The sequence below is a fragment of the Polyodon spathula genome, chromosome 37 (genome assembly GCF_017654505.1).
Source record: "Polyodon spathula isolate WHYD16114869_AA chromosome 37, ASM1765450v1, whole genome shotgun sequence".
Classification (NCBI taxonomy): Eukaryota; Metazoa; Chordata; class Actinopteri; order Acipenseriformes; family Polyodontidae; genus Polyodon; species Polyodon spathula.
In genome coordinates, this window is record NC_054570.1 from 1,846,603 (window position 1) to 1,869,022 (window position 22,420).

A 22,420-nucleotide genomic window follows, 5' to 3' on the forward strand; every position below is an offset into this window, starting at 1 on the left:
TATTTATTTAGCTGCCAAACATTCAAAACAAACAGACAAAAAGTATTGCTTTATTAGACGCAGAGGAAACAAGGCCAAAAAGCATATTCAAGTAATTTGTTAATACTGAAAATAATACAAAACATGAATCAATTCGAGTACAAGACAAGCCAGCTGATGGTCGTTAATCAAACCCTCAGTAGATTTCATAAGCAGTAATACGTGATTAGATATTAAAGACAGTTAACAAGAATCCTATTTTTAACACAAATGTATAAGAAACTATTAGTGTGTTTGCTTTTCATAAATATCTTAATGCTCTGTACAGAAACATTTTTAAAAATTATTACTTTTTTTTTTTTTAAAGCAATAAAAAGTGAAATCGCGAAAGTAACGAGCAAGCAAGGACTGCGTGAAAGTAACGCGGCTCCTCACGTCCACTACGTTGCGTGGTGTCGAGTGGGGAAAGAGGCGGGGACGTCCGATGGCTTTGCTCGTGTGGCGCCGCTGTGTCTCCAAGGCAACGCCGCGTGCTGCAGTGACGCCAGAGAACTCTAGCGGTGGGCGGGACTCGCGTGGGCGGCCCATGGAGTGAAATATTAAACCACCGCGCGAGGAGAGCAAAGAGAAAGGGAGGAGGGGGAAAAAGTAAAAAAAAAAAAAAAAAAAGAAAGAAAGAAAGAGAGAGAAGTGAGGAAAGAAGCGAGCAGGCGGGGAGCTGTGTGCTGTGTGCCTGGAAGCGAGCAGCAGGACGGACGCGCTTTGGATTTCTTCAATATGTGCGCTGGGATAGTAGAAAATATTGGACAACATTTCAACAGACTCTTCTGATAAAGTGAAAACTAACTCCCCATCACCACCAAAAAACAAACACCATTTTACTTTTTTTTTTGTTTGTTTTTTTTTTGTTTGTTTTTTAAGACACCCATCGCAGTACCGCTTCTGAACCGAAGGAGGGAGAGGGCAGAGCAAGCGAGCCACACCGAGAGGAGTGACTGAAAGAAAGAAAGAGAGAGAGGGAAGGAGGGGGAAAAGTTTCCAGCGGCACTCTCTCTCTCTCTCTCTCTCTCTGTGTGTACTCGCACACACACACACAGAAAGGACAAGCAGAGGAAAAAATAGCGAAGAATAAAGAACAGAGGGACTCGAATTCCCATCCCAATCATACCGTCATGAAAACCCCCGGCGAGACAGGTATGCGGACAGTCTGTAGTTATTATCATCGTTATTGTTGTTGTTTCAGTTAAAAGCCTCTTGCGGTGGCGTTGTGTGTGTCGTGTCTGGCTGCAGTGTAGCAGTGCAGTGTTTGAGCCGGGCTTGTGTTCGTGTAGTTTTATTTATTTGTAGTGTTGTTCAAAGCTTTTTGAGACGTGTGTAGAGCTGGGGTCAATTCTCATAAGGGTGAAGCTGCGTGAAACACGAGTGACTGCTGCCCCAGTGCTGCGGAGCACCGCTTTCGTTTCGTTGTGCTGTTGGTTTGGAGAGGGGGGTGAAGAGTGGGGAGGATAGTTTTATGCCCGGCTGTTTTGTATTAGGGAGAGAGCGCGTTTAGGGTTCGAGTGCCGCTGCATTTTTGTTGGAAACAAATATGGAGTTTTTTGTTCGTGTCATTTTATTTGTTGGCAAAGCCGGAATAGAAACCCCGGTGCGAGTGATTATATGTGTGTTGTTTTAAACCGATCAGCTGGCGTATTTCTAAATGAGTAAGCGACTACTAGACCGAGGTCATAAATTCGGGGAATGAAAAAATCTCGCGTGAGAGAGGAGAGAAGAGAAGGAGAGGAAAGACAGAGAGAGAGAAGGAGAGGAAAGACAGAGAGAAGGAAAGAGAGAGGGAGAGGGGGGGGGGGGGAGGTCCTCTCCCCTCCCCCCCCTGGACAACTTACGCTTGGAAAAGGACACAAAATTTTAATGTAACTTGAAAATTACATTTGAACTGTTTCCGGACTGACAGAAAGATTGAAAGTTACGTTGCAACAGATGCCATATATATATATATATATATAATAATATATATATATATATATATATATATGTGGATATTGGTGCTCAAACACATAAAAAATTTGAGGGCGGATTGGAAAAGTTAATACGTAACACAAACAAGTGCGTGGTGTTTTTTGTTGATGTGAGTGTTTTTTGGCGTTGCAAAGTGTTTTAATCGTGACTGTTTCTTTTCGGTTTACTAAATACAGTAAGAAGGCATTTCCGGAAGTTAGACGTCCGCTTGTCTGTGTGTGAGAGATGCGAGTCCTATTGGACTCTAATACAGTGTCCGTGCTGGATTAATACCGGGGGTAGATACAGTGAAAGACGGGCCGTTACCAGTATGTATTGTATTTCTTCTTGTCTGAGGAGGGGGGTAGAGGTGCTGAATAATAATATTAATAATGATAGAAGGAATGAATGAATGAATGGAGTCGGATGCGCTAATGTGTTTATTGTAAATACAAGTATTAGTGTGTTAGTCTGTGTACCGATAATAATGGGTAGATAGTAAGGGCAGTGGAATGGTTTGTGTTTAAAACATGCAACAGTCCCGTGTTGGTGTCGTTTTACTTTAAGAATACGATGTCCTTAAATTAAAACGATGTGACACCCCCCCCCCCCCCCCCCCCCCCCCCCCCCCCCCACACACACACACACACACACACACACACACACACACACACACACACGATGTGTCACATGTGGAACTGGGTGCTTGACAGGGTCATGTCTATTTCTTGAAATCTCATATTGATGATGGTCGATACTTTCAATGACATCGTGGTGAATACACTGTAAAGTTCGGTGCTACGCGAAGCTCTGCGAGTTGTTTAAAAACAATAAAGTACATATCCCTTTGGAAAACTTTAAAAAGCCCACCCGTAAGAGGAGCACGCCGGGAGGTTTGTGCATGCTGGCCCCGCAGTGCTCATTTCCGAAGCGCTGATCGCGGTAGAGCCGGACCCGGGTGCTGTCAGTTCATCCAGATAACCGGCTCATTCGACTTGCAAGCGCTGCCTGTCTGCTGATTCCTCTCATCCAGAGTAGGTCTCGCCCCTCCGCCATATATATATATATATATATATATATATATATATATATATATATATATATATATATATATATATATTCGTTGCTTCAACGTAAAACCGAAACATAAAAGGATCACTAAATTTGTTTTGTCACAAATCAGAATACCAATCAGGAAAAGGTGTGGCATCCGCGTAGGTAAAAAAAAGGTGTGCCAAATAAATCTTTTTAGTTTTTTTTTTTTTAATTTGTTTGTTTGTTTTGTATGAAACCCACACGGCTGGTAAATTATCGGATTTTAAGATCGGTGACGCAGGTCGTCTCTTCTTTGCAACCCCTCTTCAAATGAAAGTAAAAGTATTTATACAAGTTTGTACTCGATGTGTTTTACAAGATCCCAAACATATGAATGTAAAATAAAACTGTAGCTCTAGATCTGTATAAATATACCTTCGACTGGAGTGGGTGTTCATTTCTGCTTTTAATCGACTTGTACTGGATAATGTGTGAGACATTTTCAAGTGTTTACTTGAATGTTTGAAAGTGCTTGTATGTGTGTTTGATAAAGTAATCTGGTATTGGGGTTGCTGATCGTGCTGTCGGTGAAACAGCGGCGTGTCTGGATTTTGTATTTTTTTCAAACCACAAGGCCGAGTTTTTGCAGTTTAATGACCTTTCCCCAGCGTCGCAATTTTCCCGTTTGAACAGTTTAAACACCTCTGTGTCTCGTAGTCAGATATTTATAATGTGTTAAAACACAGCAGCACCCCCGAATCCTTAACTTTTTTTTGGGGGGGTCCCCCTCCCCCACGTCGAGTTTGAAAAACTCGCACAATTCAGAAAGGAACTTTTTTGTTTCGGGGAGGGGGGAAAAAACAACAACGTGGTTTTAAGGTAGACCGGGGGAAGATATAGAGAAGGCGCTTTCATAAGCAAGTATTGTAATGAAATTCTTACAGCCATGTGAATACGCGACAGCTACAGACACGCACAGCCTTGATAAATGCGTCCTGTAAAGGGAGTGAGCACGCCGTTTCTTTTCATACCAGGAACATGTTGCTAGTTTGCCAATTTCGGGTCATTTAATCAAAATAATTTAAGGTAAAGAGGCTGCTATTTCTATAGTCGGTGGGGGAAAGAGCCTTACAGGTTGTCGTGTGAAATGCATATCATTTAAGAGCACGGTTTTGTTTTCCAAACTAGTTTGCCAGGCGAAGCGGTATTTATTGCAGGGGGAGTGGGTTCAGATTATAAACAATCCCATTTACTACTGTCTAGCCTGATCTGATAAGAAGCATTCAGTGTAAATCAACAATCTTCATATCTTTTTTTTTTCTTCTTTTAACTCTAAAAGTTACGTGTCTGTGTGTTTCTTCCGAGTACAGACCACTGTTTGTGTTGTAAAGATAATTTTAATCTTGATTAATTCAAGTAAGCGCATCACTATTAATGTCTAACGCCTGTGATCTGCATTGATACAACTGCGAGACAACAATCTAGTATTTATTTATTTTTTATGTGGTTTTGTTTTTGTGCTCTCCACTATGTCCTGACAGGTAAGGAAATAACACACCAGCACTCGCACCGACAGTTGTTCAGAAAAGGTGTCCGTTGTATTAATTTCCTTTTTATGTACATTACTTGTCTGAATGTTATGAATAAAAACACAGCGGTGTTAGCCAGGTCACGTCATATTTAAACATAATCGCTGTCGCCGGTATACCTGCGCTTCAAATACATATGGAGACAGGGAAACAAAACAAACCCTGTTACACAGGGCAGCTTAGTAAAACAACCAGAGCCTCACACACATCGCCTTCAACGGTGAATAAAGTTCTTAATACACATTAACTAATAAATTACACCAAAAAAAAAGATTATACGAGGAAGATACTGTCGAGCATTACAAATTCCAAAACACTCACTTTCCAAGAAGTTGGTCTGGCTGGGTTGTTAAGTAGGCTAACATCATTAAAGCTGAGAGAAGTTAAAGCCGTACGGAGTGTGTTGTGGTTTTTTTTTTTTTTTTTTTTTTATTTTCTTTTACTGTTTTTTTTTTTTTTTTTTTTTTTTTTTTTTTTTTTTTTTTAATATTTTTCAAATCTGAGCGAAGCACGAGACTCGACCGTTGGGTGTCGGAATGTCGAGCTCTCTAAGGCTGTGGGCCGGTCGTTTACCGCGCTTGACCGAGCCGAGCGCGCACCAAATTTTAACGCCCATCTACTTCGAGAAAACAAAAGGAGCCATGTCTGAGACTAAAATTTTGCTGTTGTTGTCTGCGCCCAAAATTACAGCACAGGGTTTTAATGTGGTGTCGTCGCCACCCACCCCACCCCACCCCACCCCACCCCACCCCAACTTGTGTCCTGTGAAACAAAACAACCACACCCTATATGTGCACCGCGGTGGAATTGACACTCGAGGGGGGCACCTTAACTGGAGGAGGGGTGGTCGGGGCAGAGAGGAGAAAGGGAGAGGAGGGAAGAGTGAGCCGTCCTTAAACAACCTAGAAAACTTCGTGTTTTTTGAAGTTTTTTTTTATTTTTTATTTTTCTCTCTCGCTGTTTAAACTTGCCCCGTTTCGTCCGTGTGACATGTTTCACTCCCACCCTCTGTATCAAACTTTTAATTAAGACAGTGCGAATTATCCTCTGCCGAGTCAAAAAAAACAACAAAAAAAAAACAATCGCACAAGCACTTCAGTATTGTGTAGTACAGTAGTAGTGTTGGCAACGTGTGAGCGCCGTAGTCGCCCCCCAGTATAATTAATAATTTACGAGGACATTGGAATTTTTTTTTTACATTTTCAGTAAACCAGATTTATTTAGTTTTCCATTCACGTGGCGAGACCCTCCCCCCCACCTTCCCCAAACTATTGTGTTAATTTCCTAGGCATTTCCTAACTCGGTCTCCTGGTCAGAAAACCTCTCGACTCCATTGTATTTATGTATGTATGTATTTATTCATTTATAAATGTATGTGGCGCATCTCTGTGTGTTTTGTGTTTGACTTTGTGTCTGTTTGCTGTGTTGCTAAAATGATTAATATCACATATACATAAAACATTATCCTTCAGAAAAACTGAATCGGTTTCCTTTTTTTCCCTTTCAAAATCTGTTTCATTTTGAAGCTTTCCATAGCAACTATTATTATTATTATTCGTAGTAGTATTATTATTATGTAGCCTAAAAGTTAAGGTCAGAAACTCGCACTAGCCCTGCTGCTGCTGTAGCCAGTCCTGGGCTTCAAAGCTCAAAGTTGTCTATAATTGAGCTGAGCCAGGAGTTTCAGTAAACTCTGTTCTTGCTAAACCCACTCCACTGGTGGGGTGTGGGGTCCCCATTGTTCAGAGTCCTGGCACCTGGGGTTAATTCAGCAGTAATATAAAAGGAATGTATTGCTGAATGACCCAATGACTGTTAGATTTGTTAATGTTCAAAATAATAGTAATAATTCTCCGAGAGGAGGGATGTAACTGCCCTTTTTAATCGGGTATATCCTGGGGGGGTGGGGGGGGGGGGGTGGGGGGGGGACTCGGGGTCTTCCGCGGGTTTAATTCCTACTTCAGCTTTCAATTAACTATAATTGATTTAATTATTTGTTCAATTGGACATGTTCCCATGGTCTTTATTTATTTAAATTTTTTTTTTTTTTTTTTTTTTTTAAGAGTTGGTGATTTTTAAAAACAAACAAACAAACAAACAAAAAAAAAAAAACTCTTGAACTCCGATGTGCTGGACACTTTGAACAACTCCGGACTCTCTCTTTCAAGTATTTACATTAATACCAACTTACTTTCGGAAGTCTGCAGCCCCCCCCCCCCCCCCCCCCCCCCCCCCCCCCCCCGCGTCTCAAAACTACGGGGAGCAAATTTACTGGCCCATAACATTCCACGGCCCTCAGGACTTCTTAACGCCCCCGAGACTTTACTAGAATAGGGCGCGTGCTCAGCACAGTGTGAATATAGGCGGCTCACCTGTGAGTCCGCAGCGTTACTAACAGCTCCTCCCCTCTCGCGCTCTCTCCTTTTATTTTTCTTCTTTCTCTGTTTTTCTTTTCTTGCGATCGTGTAAGAATGTACTTGATTTGTGGAGGTATTTCTGGAGCCCCGGGACTGGGTGCACGGCTGTGAGTTTCAGGCGGAGGGATGGATCGAGGGAGGGAGGGTTTGTTTCAGGACTACTCTTTCACTGCAGTGTGCTGTAGTTAAGGGGATTATCATGATGTGTAATTACAGGTGCTGAAAACCTGGCACTGTGTGATGTAATGACACAGGTTTTGGTGGAGGCCTGCGCTCACCTTTGGTTCCTGTAGACCTCTATACAACTCTGCAGAATGGAGTTCTCTTTCCTATAGACCTCTATACAGCTCTGCGGTGTTGAGAGTGGAGTTCTTTCCTCTAGACCTCCTATACAGCTCTGCAGTGTTAAAACGAGTTTAACCTGCTCTTTCTCTCCTCATTCTCTCCTTTTGAGTCATCTTCTTTCTCCCCTTTCCCCTCCTTTTTATTTTTTTCAGTGTGTTGTATCTGATGAGAATATTGCATGTCCTATACGTGTGTGTGTGTGTGTATTTCCAGCGAGGCATGCCTCAGTGCTGGCAGGGCTGCAGTCATGTCGCTCCCTCTGTGCTGGCACTCTCTAAGGTTGCCTGTTGCATAGCTTTCATAAAAAAAACATTGCCGGGGGAAAAAAGAAAAACACATGACTGCACAGTCTGGGCTGCAGCTGAGACTTCACTGAGCAGCATTCACAGCTTCCTGTCAGCATCCATGGGTTCTGGAGGGGTCTCCGTGCCTCAAGCCTGCCCTTGACTGGAGGGTGTGCTCCTCTCCTCCCTGGGTGAGGCTGTGTTTGTGGGCTCCTCTCCTCCCTGGGTGAGGCTGTGTTTGTGGGCTCCTCTCCTCCCTGGGTGAGGCTGTGTTTGTGGGCTCCTCTCCTCCCTGGGTGAGGCTGTGTTTGTGGGCTCCTCTCCTCCCTGGGTGAGGCTGTGTTTGTGGGCTCCTCTCCTCCCTGGGTGAGGCTGTGTTTGTGGGCTCCTCTCCTCCCTGGGTGAGGCTGTGTTTGTGGGCTCCTCTCCTCCCTGGGTGAGGCTGTGTTTGTGGGCTCCTCTCCTCCCTGGGTGAGGCTGTGTTTGTGGGCTCCTCTCCTCCCTGGGTGAGGCTGTGTTTGTGGGCTCCTCTCCTCCCTGGGTGAGGCTGTGTTTGTGGGCTCCTCTCCTCCCTGGGTGAGGCTGTGTTTGTGGGCTCCTCTCCTCCCTGGGTGAGGCTGTGTTTGTGGGCTCCTCTCCTCCCTGGGTGAGGCTGTGTTTGTGGGCTCCTCTCCTCCCTGGGTGAGGCTGTGTTTGTGGGCTCCTCTCCTCCCTGGGTGAGGCTGTGTTTGTGGGCTCCTCTCCTCCCTGGGTGAGGCTGTGTTTGTGGGCTCCTCTCCTCCCTGGGCGAGGCTGTGTTTGTGGGCTCCTCGCCTCCCTGGGTGAGGCTGTGTTTGTGGGCTCCTCGCCTCCCTGGGTGAGGCTGTGTTTGTGGGCTCCTCGCCTCCCTGGGTGAGACTGATGTGTTTTGTTATTGTTGCTCTTCGGCTAGTCCCTCGTTCTGTGGAGGTTACATCATCGGCAGCCCTTTTTATGTAACTCCAAACCGCGGATTATTCTCTCCAGCTGGGAATATGAATTCCCTTTCTGATCTGGAGTGCTGACATAAACAGCGTGTTGGGGTCTCTCTCTCTCTCTCTCTCTCTGTGATGCTTTATCTGCACGACTACAGAAGAAGTATTGGGAAAATAAGAATAAAAAAAAAAAACATTGTACCAAATGATTTACAGAAAATCTGTATAAAAAATATTGCAATGTAAAGCACACACAGTTATTTGCGCACCCATGTGTGATAGAATGGAGTTTCTGTCATAATAGAAGCAGATAGAATCTGTTTTTTTTTTGTTTTTTTTTTTTTTTTTCATTCTAATTTAATTTCAGTTCCAGTTCCTTTGAATTCTCCACAGCAGTGCAGTAATAGAAGTTATTCGGGCTAAATGTCATTTTATGATCGAAATCCCGTGTTTTTTAAATGCTTCAGTGTATGTGGCACCCCCAGGAGCAGAGCCTGCTAACAGGGGCTGCAGATGAGCAACAGACAGGAGGTAATGTGGTTTGAGAGATGGGTCTGAGGAGAGAGGGAGAGGTGCATGTGTGTGTCAGGGTGTTTGGTTCAGCTATGCGAGCGATGCGCTGTGATATTTATACTGTTTCCAGGTCACAGGGTCGCTGTGCTGCCCAGCGTGAGATTGGGTTTTTGTTTGCTGAGAACTCTGTTAGTGTCAGAGCCGTGCCAGGGAACAAGCGCTGGGGCTTTGCAAAAACTTTATATATAAAGGTTACGCGTTTCAGATTATTATTATTATTATTATTATTATTATTATTATTATTATTATTATTATTATTATTATTACTAGGGTTGAGGATTAGTTTTTCCCGCAGTATCAAAATTCCTTTGCAGTGTCTTCTGACAGTGTGTCAGATAACATCTGCTTCAAAAAAAAAACTAAAACAAACCATAGACAGACCGACCCTCCCTCTCTCCCTGTACAGACCCTCCCTCTCTACTCCTTCTCTCAGACTTCGGAAGTCCTGAATATCTTTTATACCTCTCTCCACCCCACCCCCATATCTTCCTCCAGGCTAAATAAAGAAGAGATTGATAGGGGAGGGTGCTCTGTGTTTCCACCGCGCGGTGTCCGGTGTCTCTTGGAGCACATCGGCAGAATTCCGTGCTGGAAATTTCCTCCAGTGAAAGCTGTCCTGTTCCTCCGCATCCCGATTCGAGCTTTGATATGAGAGGTCTGTACAGAGGGCTGGAAATCGACCTTTTAATCCATGTTCACGGAGAGTCTGACAGCAAGGCTGCCGCTGCATTGCACAGGAGTTTGATCCATTCCTGGGTTTAGTAAGACACTCCTGAGCTTTCCTCTACACTGTGCCTCACTGAGCTGCTAGTAAAAAAAAAAAAAAAAAGTCTTATTTTTTATTTTTTTGCACCCCTGGTTTACGGCAGGCAGTTGGAAGTAGTTGAGAGCGGATCTCGCACACTTTCTGTTTAGTCAGCGATGCTGTCGTTGATAAGTGATTCCGCAGCCAGGTAGGGTGACCTGCACTGGGCAGGCTTATCGGCACTCCTGTAATCTCACTGTGAACACACCCAGGCAGGGAGGAAGTGGCTGCACTGCCCCCCCTCCCTCCACCGTCCATCGAGGTCTTCCATTCCTTTTTAAAATCAATTTTATTAGTTTTAGGGATTTTCTAACAGTTGCGATTTTGTTATTCTGCTTTCATTTTGAAGTCGGTTTAATCCACTAACAAGCAAGCAGTGTGTTTTATTATAAAGAAAATCTTTTTACCGCCCCCCCCAGCACTCTGCTTGTAACGGGACATGTTTAACTCTCTCTGTTGTCATGGGGTGTGTTATCTCTCTCTCTCCTGGTTTTAAAGGATTCATTATCGTTTGATTTTTCTCCTGCTCCTGTCCTTTTTTTTTTTTTTTTTTTTTAAATAATTTTATTTTTAGTTCTGAAGTATGTTGGTTGCTAAGAGACAGAGTTGGAGGGATGGAGAGAGAGGCAGAGGAAGTGTGTGTTTGTTGGGGGGGGCCAGCAGGCGCGTGATGATGTGCTTGCAGGCGTGTGTTTGTGAATGCTTTTCAACGCAGGAGTCATGTGGAAGGGTGTAGGGAAATAATGAATCTCAGCACCTCAGTAGAGGAGTGTGTGTTATCACAACGTGCCTGCTCTCCTGTACAGGAGAGAGAGTTTGTGTGTGAAAGTGGCCAGACTGTATTGAAGAGGACCTGAAAGCTGTGCGTGTCACTGCGTGCGTGCATGCGTGTGCATGTGTCACTGTGTGCTTCTGCTTCTAAAGGAGGTTTGAATGGTTTTCTATACATTTGTAGGAAAGGTACTGTAGGTCCTCATTTTACTGTCTTTCTCTCTCTCTCTCTCTCTCTCTCTCTCTCTCTCTGTGTATAATGAATTGCTCGCTGGTAGACAGGAAGTGCAGTCACTGGGAAGTGGTTTTTGTAGAACAATAGCGACTTCCTGCTCTGACTGGTTTAGCCAGAAACTCCAGGAAGTCCCCCCCACCTGCCATAGTTCTGTGTAATCTGTGCTCTTAACCTCTGGCATGCTGGAGAGACACCCCCCCCCCCCCCCCACCCAGCCCAGCCCCCTTGGATCATTCTGCAGCGTATTACACACGTGTGATTAGTCCTGCCAGGTTTTCAGATAAGTTTGTTGTTTGCTGTAGTTCAGTTAGATTTAACAGGCTTGCTACCGAAACATTGCCCTGTGTACAGCACAGCGAGGCTCTGCCCAGCAGACAACAGGCAATGCCAGCGCACTAGATGAGCACTTTATATAGACACCATGCTGGGTAGCTGCTGTAGTTCAGCACAGCGTGGATTATTTTTAAATGTTCTGGGACGCTGCTGTGTTTTCAGTGGCTGTGTTTGTTTGGAAGGCACTGGTGGCTCCTCTCCGTGGTGTTGTGGCAGCTAGTCTCTCAGGGAAGGCTCGAGCTATCGAGTGGCCTGCTAATGACTCATTAGGGGGCAGCGGTGAGCCGTGCTAATGAGGGTAAACACCAGCTTGAGGGGAGGGGTATAGGAGTGTCTCTTCACCTTTTTAATGAAGAGTTACTGCAGTGCGCTCCAGCACTCTGCACCGGGGAACTGCATTCTCCACCTGTGGACTTAACCTACAGAGCTGTAGCTATCCTTAAACACTTTGCTGTGAAATAATGTGAACACGCTAGACCAGCCTTGCACCTTCCTCTGGAGGCCTGGTTTCCAATCTGGGGGGCTAGGTGGCGCTTGCGGGTTCATGTGAATGCTCTAGACCAGGGCTAGGTGGCGCTAGCGGGGTAATGTGAATGTTCTAGACCAGGGCTAGATGGCGCTAGCGGGTTCATGTGAATGCTCTAGACCAGGGCCAGGTGGCACTAGCGGGTTCATGTGAATGCGCTGGGCTAGGTGGCGCTAGCGGGTAATGTGAATGCGCTAGACCAGGGCTAGGTGGAGCATGTTTTCAAAGCACAGTCTCAATGACAAAGGCTTAAAATCTGGCACTAAAACCAGATTTCTTTCTTTCTTTATTTTTTGGCAGAATACAGCAGTAGTTTTTCACAATGCACGTGCTGGCACAGACTCACGCACTCCAGCTCCTGTTTTTGTTGTCGTTTCTGATGCTGTGTGTCGGAGCGGGCAACTTAATTGAAATCTCTTCTCTCTCTCTCTCTCTGTCTCGTCTCCACTCCTCTCCTCTCTGAACAATGGCTCTTGTGTCTCTTCATGGTTATTTCTGTCTCTCCAAGGCTGCAGGCTCTCTCTCAAGAAAGGGGTCCTGATGCAATTCCTGTATTTATTTTTATTTTTTTTATATGTTCAATTCCTTTTTAAAATCGATTCCTAAAATCGTAAAAGGAATGGGAATTGATTGGGAATTTTAGAGACAATAATAATTGTTGTGATTCCTGAATTAACTGTTCTGTGTGTTTTTTTGTGTTTTTTATTTTTTATTTTTGTAAAAATAAGGGTTCATTTTTAATGACTGGAGTGAGCCCTGTCTGTCTGTGTGTCTGAGCTTTGTGGAGAATTGATACTCCTTCACTGAGTGTGTGTGGCTCTGCGGGGGGTGCTGCACTTTACTGGGGTGCATGGGGGGGGGGGGGGGGGGGGGGGGGGGGTAAAGCTCTTTTGAGATGGAGATGTCTGAGAGCTGAGATTTTAAAAGTGATGAATATTTTATTGAATCAGAGCTTCTCTTCTGCAAGACCTCAGAGATCAGATGTCTTGGAATCGTGTGTGTGTGTGTGATCCAGGAGCGCTGTGTTCTACAGAACACGCCGCTCTCACAGTGTTCCAGGAGCGCTCTGTTCTATAGATGTTCTGTATCAGATTTTGATTCGCACCTCTTTGCTGGTAAGGTCAGGTTTGAGTGTGTAATTGTGAGCCAGCTCGGGTCTGTAGAGGCACTCTCGGCGCTAGTCACAAGTCTCTCTTTCGCTCGGCGTGTTTTTATCCCGCAGTGAATAATAATCTCGGTTTCCTCCCTCGCATGTCTGTTTGTTTATTGTGTGGAGTGTGTTGTTTTAAAGCTGTATCAATCTGTGTGGAGTCAGTGGTGTTTTTGTGTCCTGGGCGGTAGTGTAGTGATGACCTCACCCCCCCTCCCTGGGCAGACATTAGCCACCACTCTCTCTCTCCCCTAAATTATGGATGAGCTTTGATTGGTGTATTTAGGTGCTGTAATGGAGATTCTCAGTCACCCCTGGGGAAGGTAAACAGAGGGGGGGGGGGTCGCAATGAGGTCAAGTAGGGTCAATGATTCCTGACCTTTTATAAAAACAAAGGCTGTAGTTTTAGTGATCTGAAAAAAAACAAATACTGTCCCACTCTTAAAAGCAGCAGCTTTCCTCTTAGACCATCCTGAAGTTAATCAGGGCTGCATTTTGCCTTTAGATTGTAACTCATTCCCAGACCAAGGAGCTGTGTAAGCAAACGATCTTTCAGCACTTCAGGAACCGTGGATCTCAAACTTGCATGAGATCTAACATTGCAGCTACAAAAACAGACTATAAAGTATTTATTTTATATATGGAGGTAATTTACAAAGAATAACGTTTTATATAAGTGAATATAACAGTGCTTCAACCTTCGCAAAGCCAAGCAGGTCCAGCCAGTCAGACTGAAGCACAATGATGTGGACTGTACTTTGAATTTGTAATGTATCTCAAGGCTGCATGATCTATAGGGTCCTGTTTGCTTAATGTTAAGGGGCGATGCAAACCTATAAACTCTGTCGCCAAAATCAATTTGCAGTGAGAATATACAAGCAGTTTCCTTTTTTCCTTTTTGTAACTACAGAAAAACAAGATCGCAGTTTTTTAAATAAGCCTGTAGTGAATTACATTTTTTTTTTGCAAAATTATCAATGTGTACTTTAAAATCGAGATTACTGCCCAACCAGATACTTCTAGTTATCAACTATCTCAATAACTTTTATTTAAAAATCGGAAAGTTTTTTATGTTTTTATTTTTGGGTTATTTCTGAGCTGAGAACGCTGCCACGCTGTGGATAGCCTACCCTGCGGTACTGTGCTGTAGGGCTGCCACCGGCAGGGCAGAGTCCTTGCGCCCGTGTGCAACACAGTTATGCGACACAGTGTGAAGTCTACACTAATGCATGGTGTTGTTGTGTGACTTGGAGTGTGCAAGCAAGTTTTAGTCTCAAACGTTTGCCGTTGAATTTTTTTGAAAAAATCCAGGTGGGAATGTTTCCCCTCGCTTTGCCAGTGGGGTTCACTTCAGCTTTGGAAAGGGTGATCTGTGAGAGGAGGAGGGGGAAGGGTTAACACCAGGGGAAAGTGGGCAATGGAACACATTTTGTTGTTGTCTGTGGCTCTCGCTCTCTCTCTGTGCCTGTCTGTTTTTTTTTGTTTTTTTTTTTTAAATAAGCAGAACAAATGCTTTTCCTGTTTTGATTTTTGTGTATTTATTTATTTATTGCGTTGGCGCAAGGCTGTGCGTGTGTCGGTGTGTTTTTTTGTGTGCCGCACTTCCAGATTTGTGACCCCCCCCCCCTTCCCCTTGTTCTATTGTGGCAGTTTGATTAGAATATTTGTCTCTCTCTCTGTGCGCTCCTCCTGACAGCTGGGCTTGCCTTCCCAGACTGGGCGTACAAGCCGGAGTCGAGCCCAGGCTCGCGGCAGATCCAGCTGTGGCACTTCATCCTGGAGCTGCTGCGCAAGGAGGAGTGCCACGACATCATCGCGTGGCAGGGGGACTACGGGGAGTTCGTCATCAAGGACCCGGACGAGGTGGCGCGGCTCTGGGGCGCCAGGAAGTGCAAACCCCAGATGAACTACGACAAGCTCAGCCGGGCGCTCAGGTGAGAGGCGCGCATGCACACACACACACACACACACACACACACACACACACACACACACACACACACACACACAACACACACACAATTGAACTACGACACGCTCAGGTAACTTAAACACACACTCTCATACCCAGACCCTCCATTCAGAAATATTGCACAGTGGCAATTGTAGCCCTGTTCATTTCAATGGGCTGTGTGCTGGACAGAACCTCGCTGCGCTGTGCTGTACACAGGGCAATGCTGGCAGGACCGCACTGTATAACACTGATATAAAACCCTGTACAGAACTACAGCAGCTACCCAGCATGGTGAAGATGCTTCGGGAGCACTTGTCTGTGTCAGTGTGTGTCTGGCTCCCCTCACGCTCTCTGCTATTTTCCATAGAGTGCTCCGGAGGGAGAGTTGAACCGTGAAGTGCCCCCCCTCTCCCCCCCCCCCCTCCTCTCCTCTCGCCCCTGTCCCCGCTATCAGAAGCTGCTCTGTTCTCCAGTAAAGAGCCTTCTCTCTGTCCCAGCCTGACAATGAGCTCCAGCCAGCCCCCCCTCTCATCTGCATACAGACGCCGTGTTTGTAAACGGGCCACAAAGGGGTCCTGTCAGGGCTGCGGCCTGGCATGGCAGGGGTTAAACATGACTTTGATTGTGTCATGGTTCAACAAGACCCCACCACAACTGCACCAAACACCACACCACTGCAGCAGCGAAACAAAAAGAAAAAAAATAGTGTCACACAGTGCGGTCCTGCCAGCATTGCCCTGTGTACAGCACAACGAGGCTCTGCCCAGCACACAGCAGGCAATGCCAGTGCACCAGATCAGCACTTTATATAGACACCATGCTGGGTAGCTGCTGTAGTTCTGTACAGGGTTTTATATTAGTGTTATACAGTGTGGTCCTGTGAGCACACAGCAGGCGACGTCTGCATAAGAGGCGATCGTTTTGGTCGTGTTTCTTGGAGTTGTGTTCCTCCCGCGGTGACGCCGGCAAGCCCAGACGGCTCCCCTGGCAGGCTGCTCGTGGTTTCTCTCAGCTGGCAGAGTCTCAGGTGATGTCTGAGTGATTCAGTTACACCTGGAGTCGTCTGAGTGGTGCGAGTTCAACTTTTTTTGAGCATCCTTCTGAAAACTTTTGTCAAGTCACAGAGCGAGTTCTGTGTCCTGTTTTACTTTGCTTTTACTTTATCTATTTATTTATCTATTTATTTATTTAACTCTTGCACAGTGTTGCTTTCTCTCTCTCTCTCTTCTCTCTCTCTCTCTCTCTCAGGAGATTCATTACAGGCTTAGACAAGTCTTGACTTGGCAAATAAAAAAAAGTTTCTTGTCACAGAAGAATGTGGAGTGTTAAGCGTGTGTGCGTGTGCGTGTGCGTATGTGTGTGTGCATGTGTTTCTGCAAGTCTGTGTGTCTTGGCAGCTTTGGCAGACAGCAGCCAGTGCCGCTTCTCGGCGTGTAACTGCAGGGAAGTCAGTAGCATTTGCACCCAGTCCAGGTTTTCCTACCAGCTTGATTATCAAACTGCTATGCAAGGGGAGCCCATCCCTCTATATCAAGCTATGAAAGTAAGACTCCCAGTACATAGCAGTTTAATCCAATCCTGGTTTTGCTGGGTTTGGTATGATTAAGAAGACACACCAGAGCTTGATACCTTTACACACTGGGGCTAGTCAGTGTCGTAATAAAACGTGGACTGGGTGACACTGCTACACAGCCAGAGTCTTCCTTTGTAGGCTGCACACCCTTGGATGCATTAGCAGTGCCCTGATTGGTCAGTGATGACAGCATTGCGTCACGGGACTAACCAGTGACTACTGCGACCCAATATAATGGGGGGTATAACCCCCCGATATTGATTTTTTTTTATGGGGGGGGGGGTTCGGTCCAGGGGGGTCGTTCCCGGGTCCACACTCTGAGACGGACTCTGCCTGTCTCTGTTTGAACTGTGGATCAAAGATCCTGTCTGTAACTGAACCTGCTGCTCTCTTATTCCTGGGGGGGGGGCGAGGGGGGTTTAAAGCAAAACAAAAAGTCACTTTGGTAAATTTTTTTTTTTTTTTTTTTGATGAAATTCAATAACCCCTTTCTCACAGTGCTCAGTTAAAAAGTGTGTGTGTTTTGTTTTTTTTGTTTTTTTTTTTAAGGAAAAGAGAAACTTTAAGAACTGTAAACCACACTGGCAGGTCCTGCCAGGGCTTGTGTTTTTTTTTTTTTTTTTTTTTGTTACTAGTTTTTGTAACAGACTGTGCTCTTGAAGGTGGCGTGTCCCTGGCTGATTATCAGCTTGCCTCCTCAGTCTGCGTTTCTTTGCCAGTGTGTGTTTTTTATTTTTAAATGAAAGCAGCACTTAAAATCTCAGTAATTGGTGGGTGGAACTGAAACGACTCCCATGTGATATTTTACAGTCGGCCGTGTGTTTGTGTATATATATCTTTTCTTTTAAATTGCACGTTGCGCCGCTCGGAAATAGATGCTGTATTCTTCCATGTGTGTCTCGCTGTGTGTGTATGTCTCTGTCTCGCTGTGTGTCTCTGTCTTGCTCTCTCTGTGTGTATCTCTGTCTCGCAATCTCTGTGTGTGTGTGTGTGTGTGTGTGTGTGTCTCGCTCTCTCAGTGTGTGTGTCTCTGTCCCGCTGTCTGTGTGTGCGTGTCTCTGTCTCGCTCTGTGTGTGTGTGTGTGTCTCACTCTGCGTGTCTCTGTCTCGGTCTCGCTCTGCGTGTCTCTGTGTAAAGACACTTCAGCAATGTTCAGACATGAAGTGTTGCCTTCCTTCTCTCAACATAAAACCTTTTTTTTTTTTTTTTTTTTGGGGGGGTTTTAAGAAAATCATTTTAAACCTGAGCGGCCACTGCGTTTCTTAATCTTGCAGGAAACATGAATTCAACCAGGGGCTTTGATGGATTCGTTAATTTCGCCTGTGGGCTTTGATCGATTTAATAATAATAATTGATCCATTTAATCTTGTCTACCCGCGTGCGGTTTTAATAAAAAAATTTAAAAAAAGTGTGTGAAAGAAATGTCAACGCAGGGCACTTCTGAAGACCACAGCTAACTCATTATTTATTTACGTGCAAGCAGATATTTTCAAACTGTCAAGTTACGTGTTAAATGTGTTTGCATTGTCAAACAGCTGTCATCATGAAACGTCTGCAGTGCCGAGCGTTGTGTTCGTGCTTCTGTATTACTCAGAACTGTTTGTTTTTTCAATAGTTTCGTATTGCTAGCAGATGGACCCGTGCCTACAGAACTGGGTCAGGGTAAAATCTCTTCCCAATTCCCTTTGGCTTTTTTTTTTTTTTTTTTTTTTTAACCATTTTCAACACAGCGTTGATCGTTCTGTTAAATCAGAGCCTCTCGCTGCAGCAACACGTCACTTCAGATTGAAGTCAATTAAAATTGCCTTTTAAACGAAAGCAGCTGAAGAGTTATTGTCTCTAAAAAAAATCTTTCTTTCTCTCTCCTCCTCTGCAGGTATTACTACAACAAGCGTATTCTTCACAAGACCAAAGGCAAGCGATTCACCTACAAGTTCAACTTCAACAAGCTGGTTCTGGTCAACTACCCCTTCATTGACATGGGACCTGGAGGTAAGCGCTGACACCCCCCCAGACCCGCCAGCTCACACACACGCTCCCCTGAGGGTGCCCCAGCGACAGAACAGGACTTGGGGACGAACCTTTTCACTATCAGTCTGACTGGTGCGGGGGAGGTCTGGCTGGGAGATCGGTGACTCAGGGTTACAACTCTACCCCACCCCCCCACCCCCCCCCTCCACTTCACAGTTAAGCCGTTCACTAACTGAGTCATGAGATTGAAGCATCACATAAATAACTAGCATTATAGCAGACCCTGATATTGATGAGATATAGCCCTCTGAAATGTCTTTAATATACAGCACTAGACCCTGATATTGATGAGACACAGCCCTCTGAAATGTCTTTATAATATACAGCACTAGACCCTGATATTGATGAGATCCAGCCCTCTGAAATGTCTTTATAATATACAGCACTAGACCCTGATATTGATGAGACCCAGCCCTCTGAAATGTCTTTATAATATACAGCACTAGACCCTGATATTGATGAGACACAGCCCTCTGAAATGTCTTTATAATATACAGCACTAGACCCTGATATTGATGAGATCCAGCCCTCTGAAATGTCTTTTATAATATATAGCACTAGACCCTGATATTGATGAGACACAGCCCTCTGAAATGTCTTTATAATATACAGCACTAGACCCTGATATTGATGAGATACAGCCCTCTGAAATGTCTTTATAATATACAGCGCTAGACCCTGATATTGATGAGATCCAGCCCTCTGAAATGTCTTTATAATATACAGCACTAGACCCTGATATTGATGTGATGCACAAATCGATAGTATCGATAGTTGGCCGCAGTGCGAATGCAGCTGAACAGGTCAGACCTCCTGGCTTGAGACAGTCAGGGCTAACACAGACAATCTGCTCTCTCTCTCTCTCCTCTGTAGGTGGGGTCCCCCAAAGCGCCCCTCCAGTTCCCACGGGGGGTCCCCACTTCCGGTTCCCGTCCACCCCCTCGGATGTGCTCTCCCCGAACGAGGACCTGCGCAGCCCCAACCTGTTCTCTGCCGTGGCGCGGCGCATGGCTCGAGGATCGGTGAGCGACTGCAGCGACGGCACCTCCGTCAACTCGGAGATCGAGGAGGGAATCGGAGGGGGACCCAACTCCGAAGAGAGGGGAGGGGTCCCCAGAGAACTGCCGGTGCCCGGCAGCTTCCGCGGGCTCCCCCCTTCCCTCCACCCGCGCCTGTCCCACGACTCCCTCTTCAGGGTCTACCCCCACGGCCGGCCGCACAGGGTGGACCCCCTCAGCCCCTTCCCAGTGTCCCCCCTCCCGGGCCCCGGAGGGTCCATGATGGGCCCCCAGCTGTCCCCGGCCCTGCCCATGACCCCCGGCCACCTGAACTACACACCGTCCCCCACGCTCAGCCCCATGTACAGCAGCCACTTCTCCTTCAACAGCGAGGACATGAAGCGCTACCTGCAGGCTCACACTCAGAGCGTCTACAACTACCACCTCTCCCCCAGGGCCTTCATGCACTACCCCAACATCATAGTGCCCCAGCCGCAGAGGCTGGACAAGGGGCATCCGCTGCACGCCAACCTGCATAGCAACCACTCCTCCTCCTCCTCCTCCTCCTCCTCCTCCTCCCAGCACCCTCTACCACCCCCGCCCTCCGCTCACCACCTGCAGCACCACCCAGCCCCCCAGCAGCAGCAGCCCTCGGGAGAGGATCACTTGTCCTCCTTCAAGTTCAAGCTCCAGCCTCCGCCGCTGGGTAAGAAGCACAGAGAGCGGGCTTTGAACGGCGCTGCGCCTGACGGGGTTCCCTCAACCTCTTTCGGCTCCTCCGCTTCCGGTACCCCGACTTTGTCCTCCGCAGGGGGTAACGCCCCCTCCTCCTCCTCCTCCTCCTCCAATGCATCGAATTGTCATTCTTCAGTCGGTCCGGGGCTCCCCCAGATCAAAGTGGAGCCCATCTCCGAGTCGGAGTCGGAGGAGGTGGAGGTGGAGGGTATCAGCGAGGACGAGAGCTTCTCCAGAGAGGGGGAGGAAGAGGATTTCGGGGACGAAGAGGACTATCTGGACGAGGATGTCTTCAAGACCCCCGCGGCCCCCTCCCCTCACACCCCCGGCGGGGGCGGCTTGCTGGACGGCTACCAGTTCACTGCCCATCACAGGGGGAGGAAGAGGATTTCGGGGACGAAGAGGACTATCTGGACGAGGATGTCTTCAAGACCCCCGCGGCCCCCTCCCCTCACACCCCCGGCGGGGGCGGCTTGCTGGACGGCTACCAGTTCACTGCCCATCACAGCCCCCACCAACACTACCATCAAACTCACAGCCGGCAGCTGCAGCAGTACCAGCAGCAAGCAGGAGCCAGCAGCCGGAGAGGGGCTGCTTCTGCCCTGGCATCGGCTTCATCGCGGACTGGGAACCACGCTCCCTCCTCTGCCCTCGCCGGCCCCGCTGCTTTCCCAGTCTCCCCCAAACCGGAACCCCTGGATTTGGAATCGCAGCCTAGACTTGGTAACGGGGCTGTGGGAGGGGGTTCGGGATCGGAGAGGAACGGCGGCTTTCCTTCCAGCCCGGGAGTCGGAGTCGGGGGCAGCAGCAGCAGCAAGTGCATCCCTCTCAAACTGCGCTTCAAGAGACGCTGGAGCGAGGACCAGAGGATGGAGGCGAGCTCCGAGGAGTCTGACGACAAGAAAGTGAGGGGCGAGGAGCAGAAGCAGGAGCCGCTTCGGGAAGAGGGGGAGCAAGGGAGCGGAGCCGAGGGAGGGAGGAGCAGCGGCAGCAGCGCTGGGAAAGTGACGCCGCTGCCGGCGATGATGGATCACGAGGAGGAAGGCAGCAGGAGCAGAGAGGACAAGGGGAAGATTGAGATCTACAATAATATAAGCAGCAGTAGCAGCCCTGACCCAGCGGAGAACAGTGTCGCCACACGCAGAGTGAGTGCCGAGCTGCACAGAGCCACAGCCCAGCTCTCTCTGGAGAACAAGGAGTGCTGATCCTGCAGACAGACAGCCTGCAGTCCCCTCCTCTGTCATCTGTGTGGGCGTGTGCTCTGGTGTGGACTCTGTGTTCTCCTCAACAATGTTGTACTGCTTTGCTTCCAGTGGTTTTTAGTCACACAGTCGCCACCCCTCCCTCCCCAGGTTTTGGTTTGAGACTCGAGAGGCTCAAGAATATATATGTTTCATATTTTGCCGTTGGTTTCCAGTGCACAGACTGCAACTTCATACCTGCCCTGGATTTTGTGTATTGAGGGGGATCTGTCATAAAAATTATGGACACGTACACACACACACACGCACACTGACCGTCTCTCGCTCTCTCACACGCACACTGACACTGTTTCAAGGTTTTTTTCCCTCTCTGCCTCGTTTTTTCTAAGTTTGCCGTAACGCAAAGATAACTTAACTTATCCAGCGTCTGCTGAACCAGGTAGTTGGAGATGACATTTTAAAAACAACGAAGGAAAAAAAAAAACGTTTTAATTTCACAGTCAGATTAAAGAGTCTGATAACTCATTGAAGCCTGTTTTCAACCAGCAGTCTGTCGACTGCGTTTGAGAGAGAGGTTTGCCAAAGAGCTTCATCAGGTTTTATTTTTCAAACTGGCATCAGTCGCCCCATCCACAAATCTACATTCAAACAGACTTGATTTGAGCAATTCCCTGTTTTTTTGGGGGGGTTACTCTCGCATGTCCTCTACATCTACAGTCTGAGTTTGGCTCTGGTCACGCAAAATGGACAAAGAATTAGCTGTGCTTAATCAAGGTGCCTATATCCCTATCTGTAGCTGTCTGTGTCTTTCTCCTTTCTTTCTCTCTGTTACTTGAAGCGAGGCTCTGCTGTTAAGTACAGGGGCGTGCGGAGTTCAGACTGGGCACTGGTTGCAGTGGTCTGGTGATTATTTATTTTTTGAATGAATGAAAA

At 46.8% G+C, this 22,420-nt stretch overlaps 1 protein-coding gene across 5 annotated transcripts in view; it reads left to right on the forward strand.

Moving 5' to 3' along the window:
* The first annotated feature begins 640 nt into the window (after positions 1 to 640).
* Positions 641 to 22,420, forward strand: part of LOC121304210 (ETS domain-containing transcription factor ERF-like) — a 21,822-nt gene continuing 42 nt past the window's right edge. Inside the window, exons 1-5 of one of the 5 annotated variants that reach the window (XM_041235201.1) lie at positions 641 to 1,173; positions 14,690 to 14,927; positions 18,398 to 18,513; positions 19,426 to 20,659; positions 20,794 to 22,420. The exon at positions 20,794 to 22,420 is cut by the window's right edge and continues 42 nt beyond it. In XM_041235201.1, coding sequence (XP_041091135.1) covers positions 1,152 to 1,173; positions 14,690 to 14,927; positions 18,398 to 18,513; positions 19,426 to 20,659; positions 20,794 to 21,490 — 2,307 coding nt within the window. In that variant the 5' untranslated portion in view covers positions 641 to 1,151 and the 3' untranslated portion in view covers positions 21,491 to 22,420. The other 4 variants (XM_041235200.1, XM_041235199.1, XM_041235203.1 and 1 more) reach the window with 4 other exon arrangements.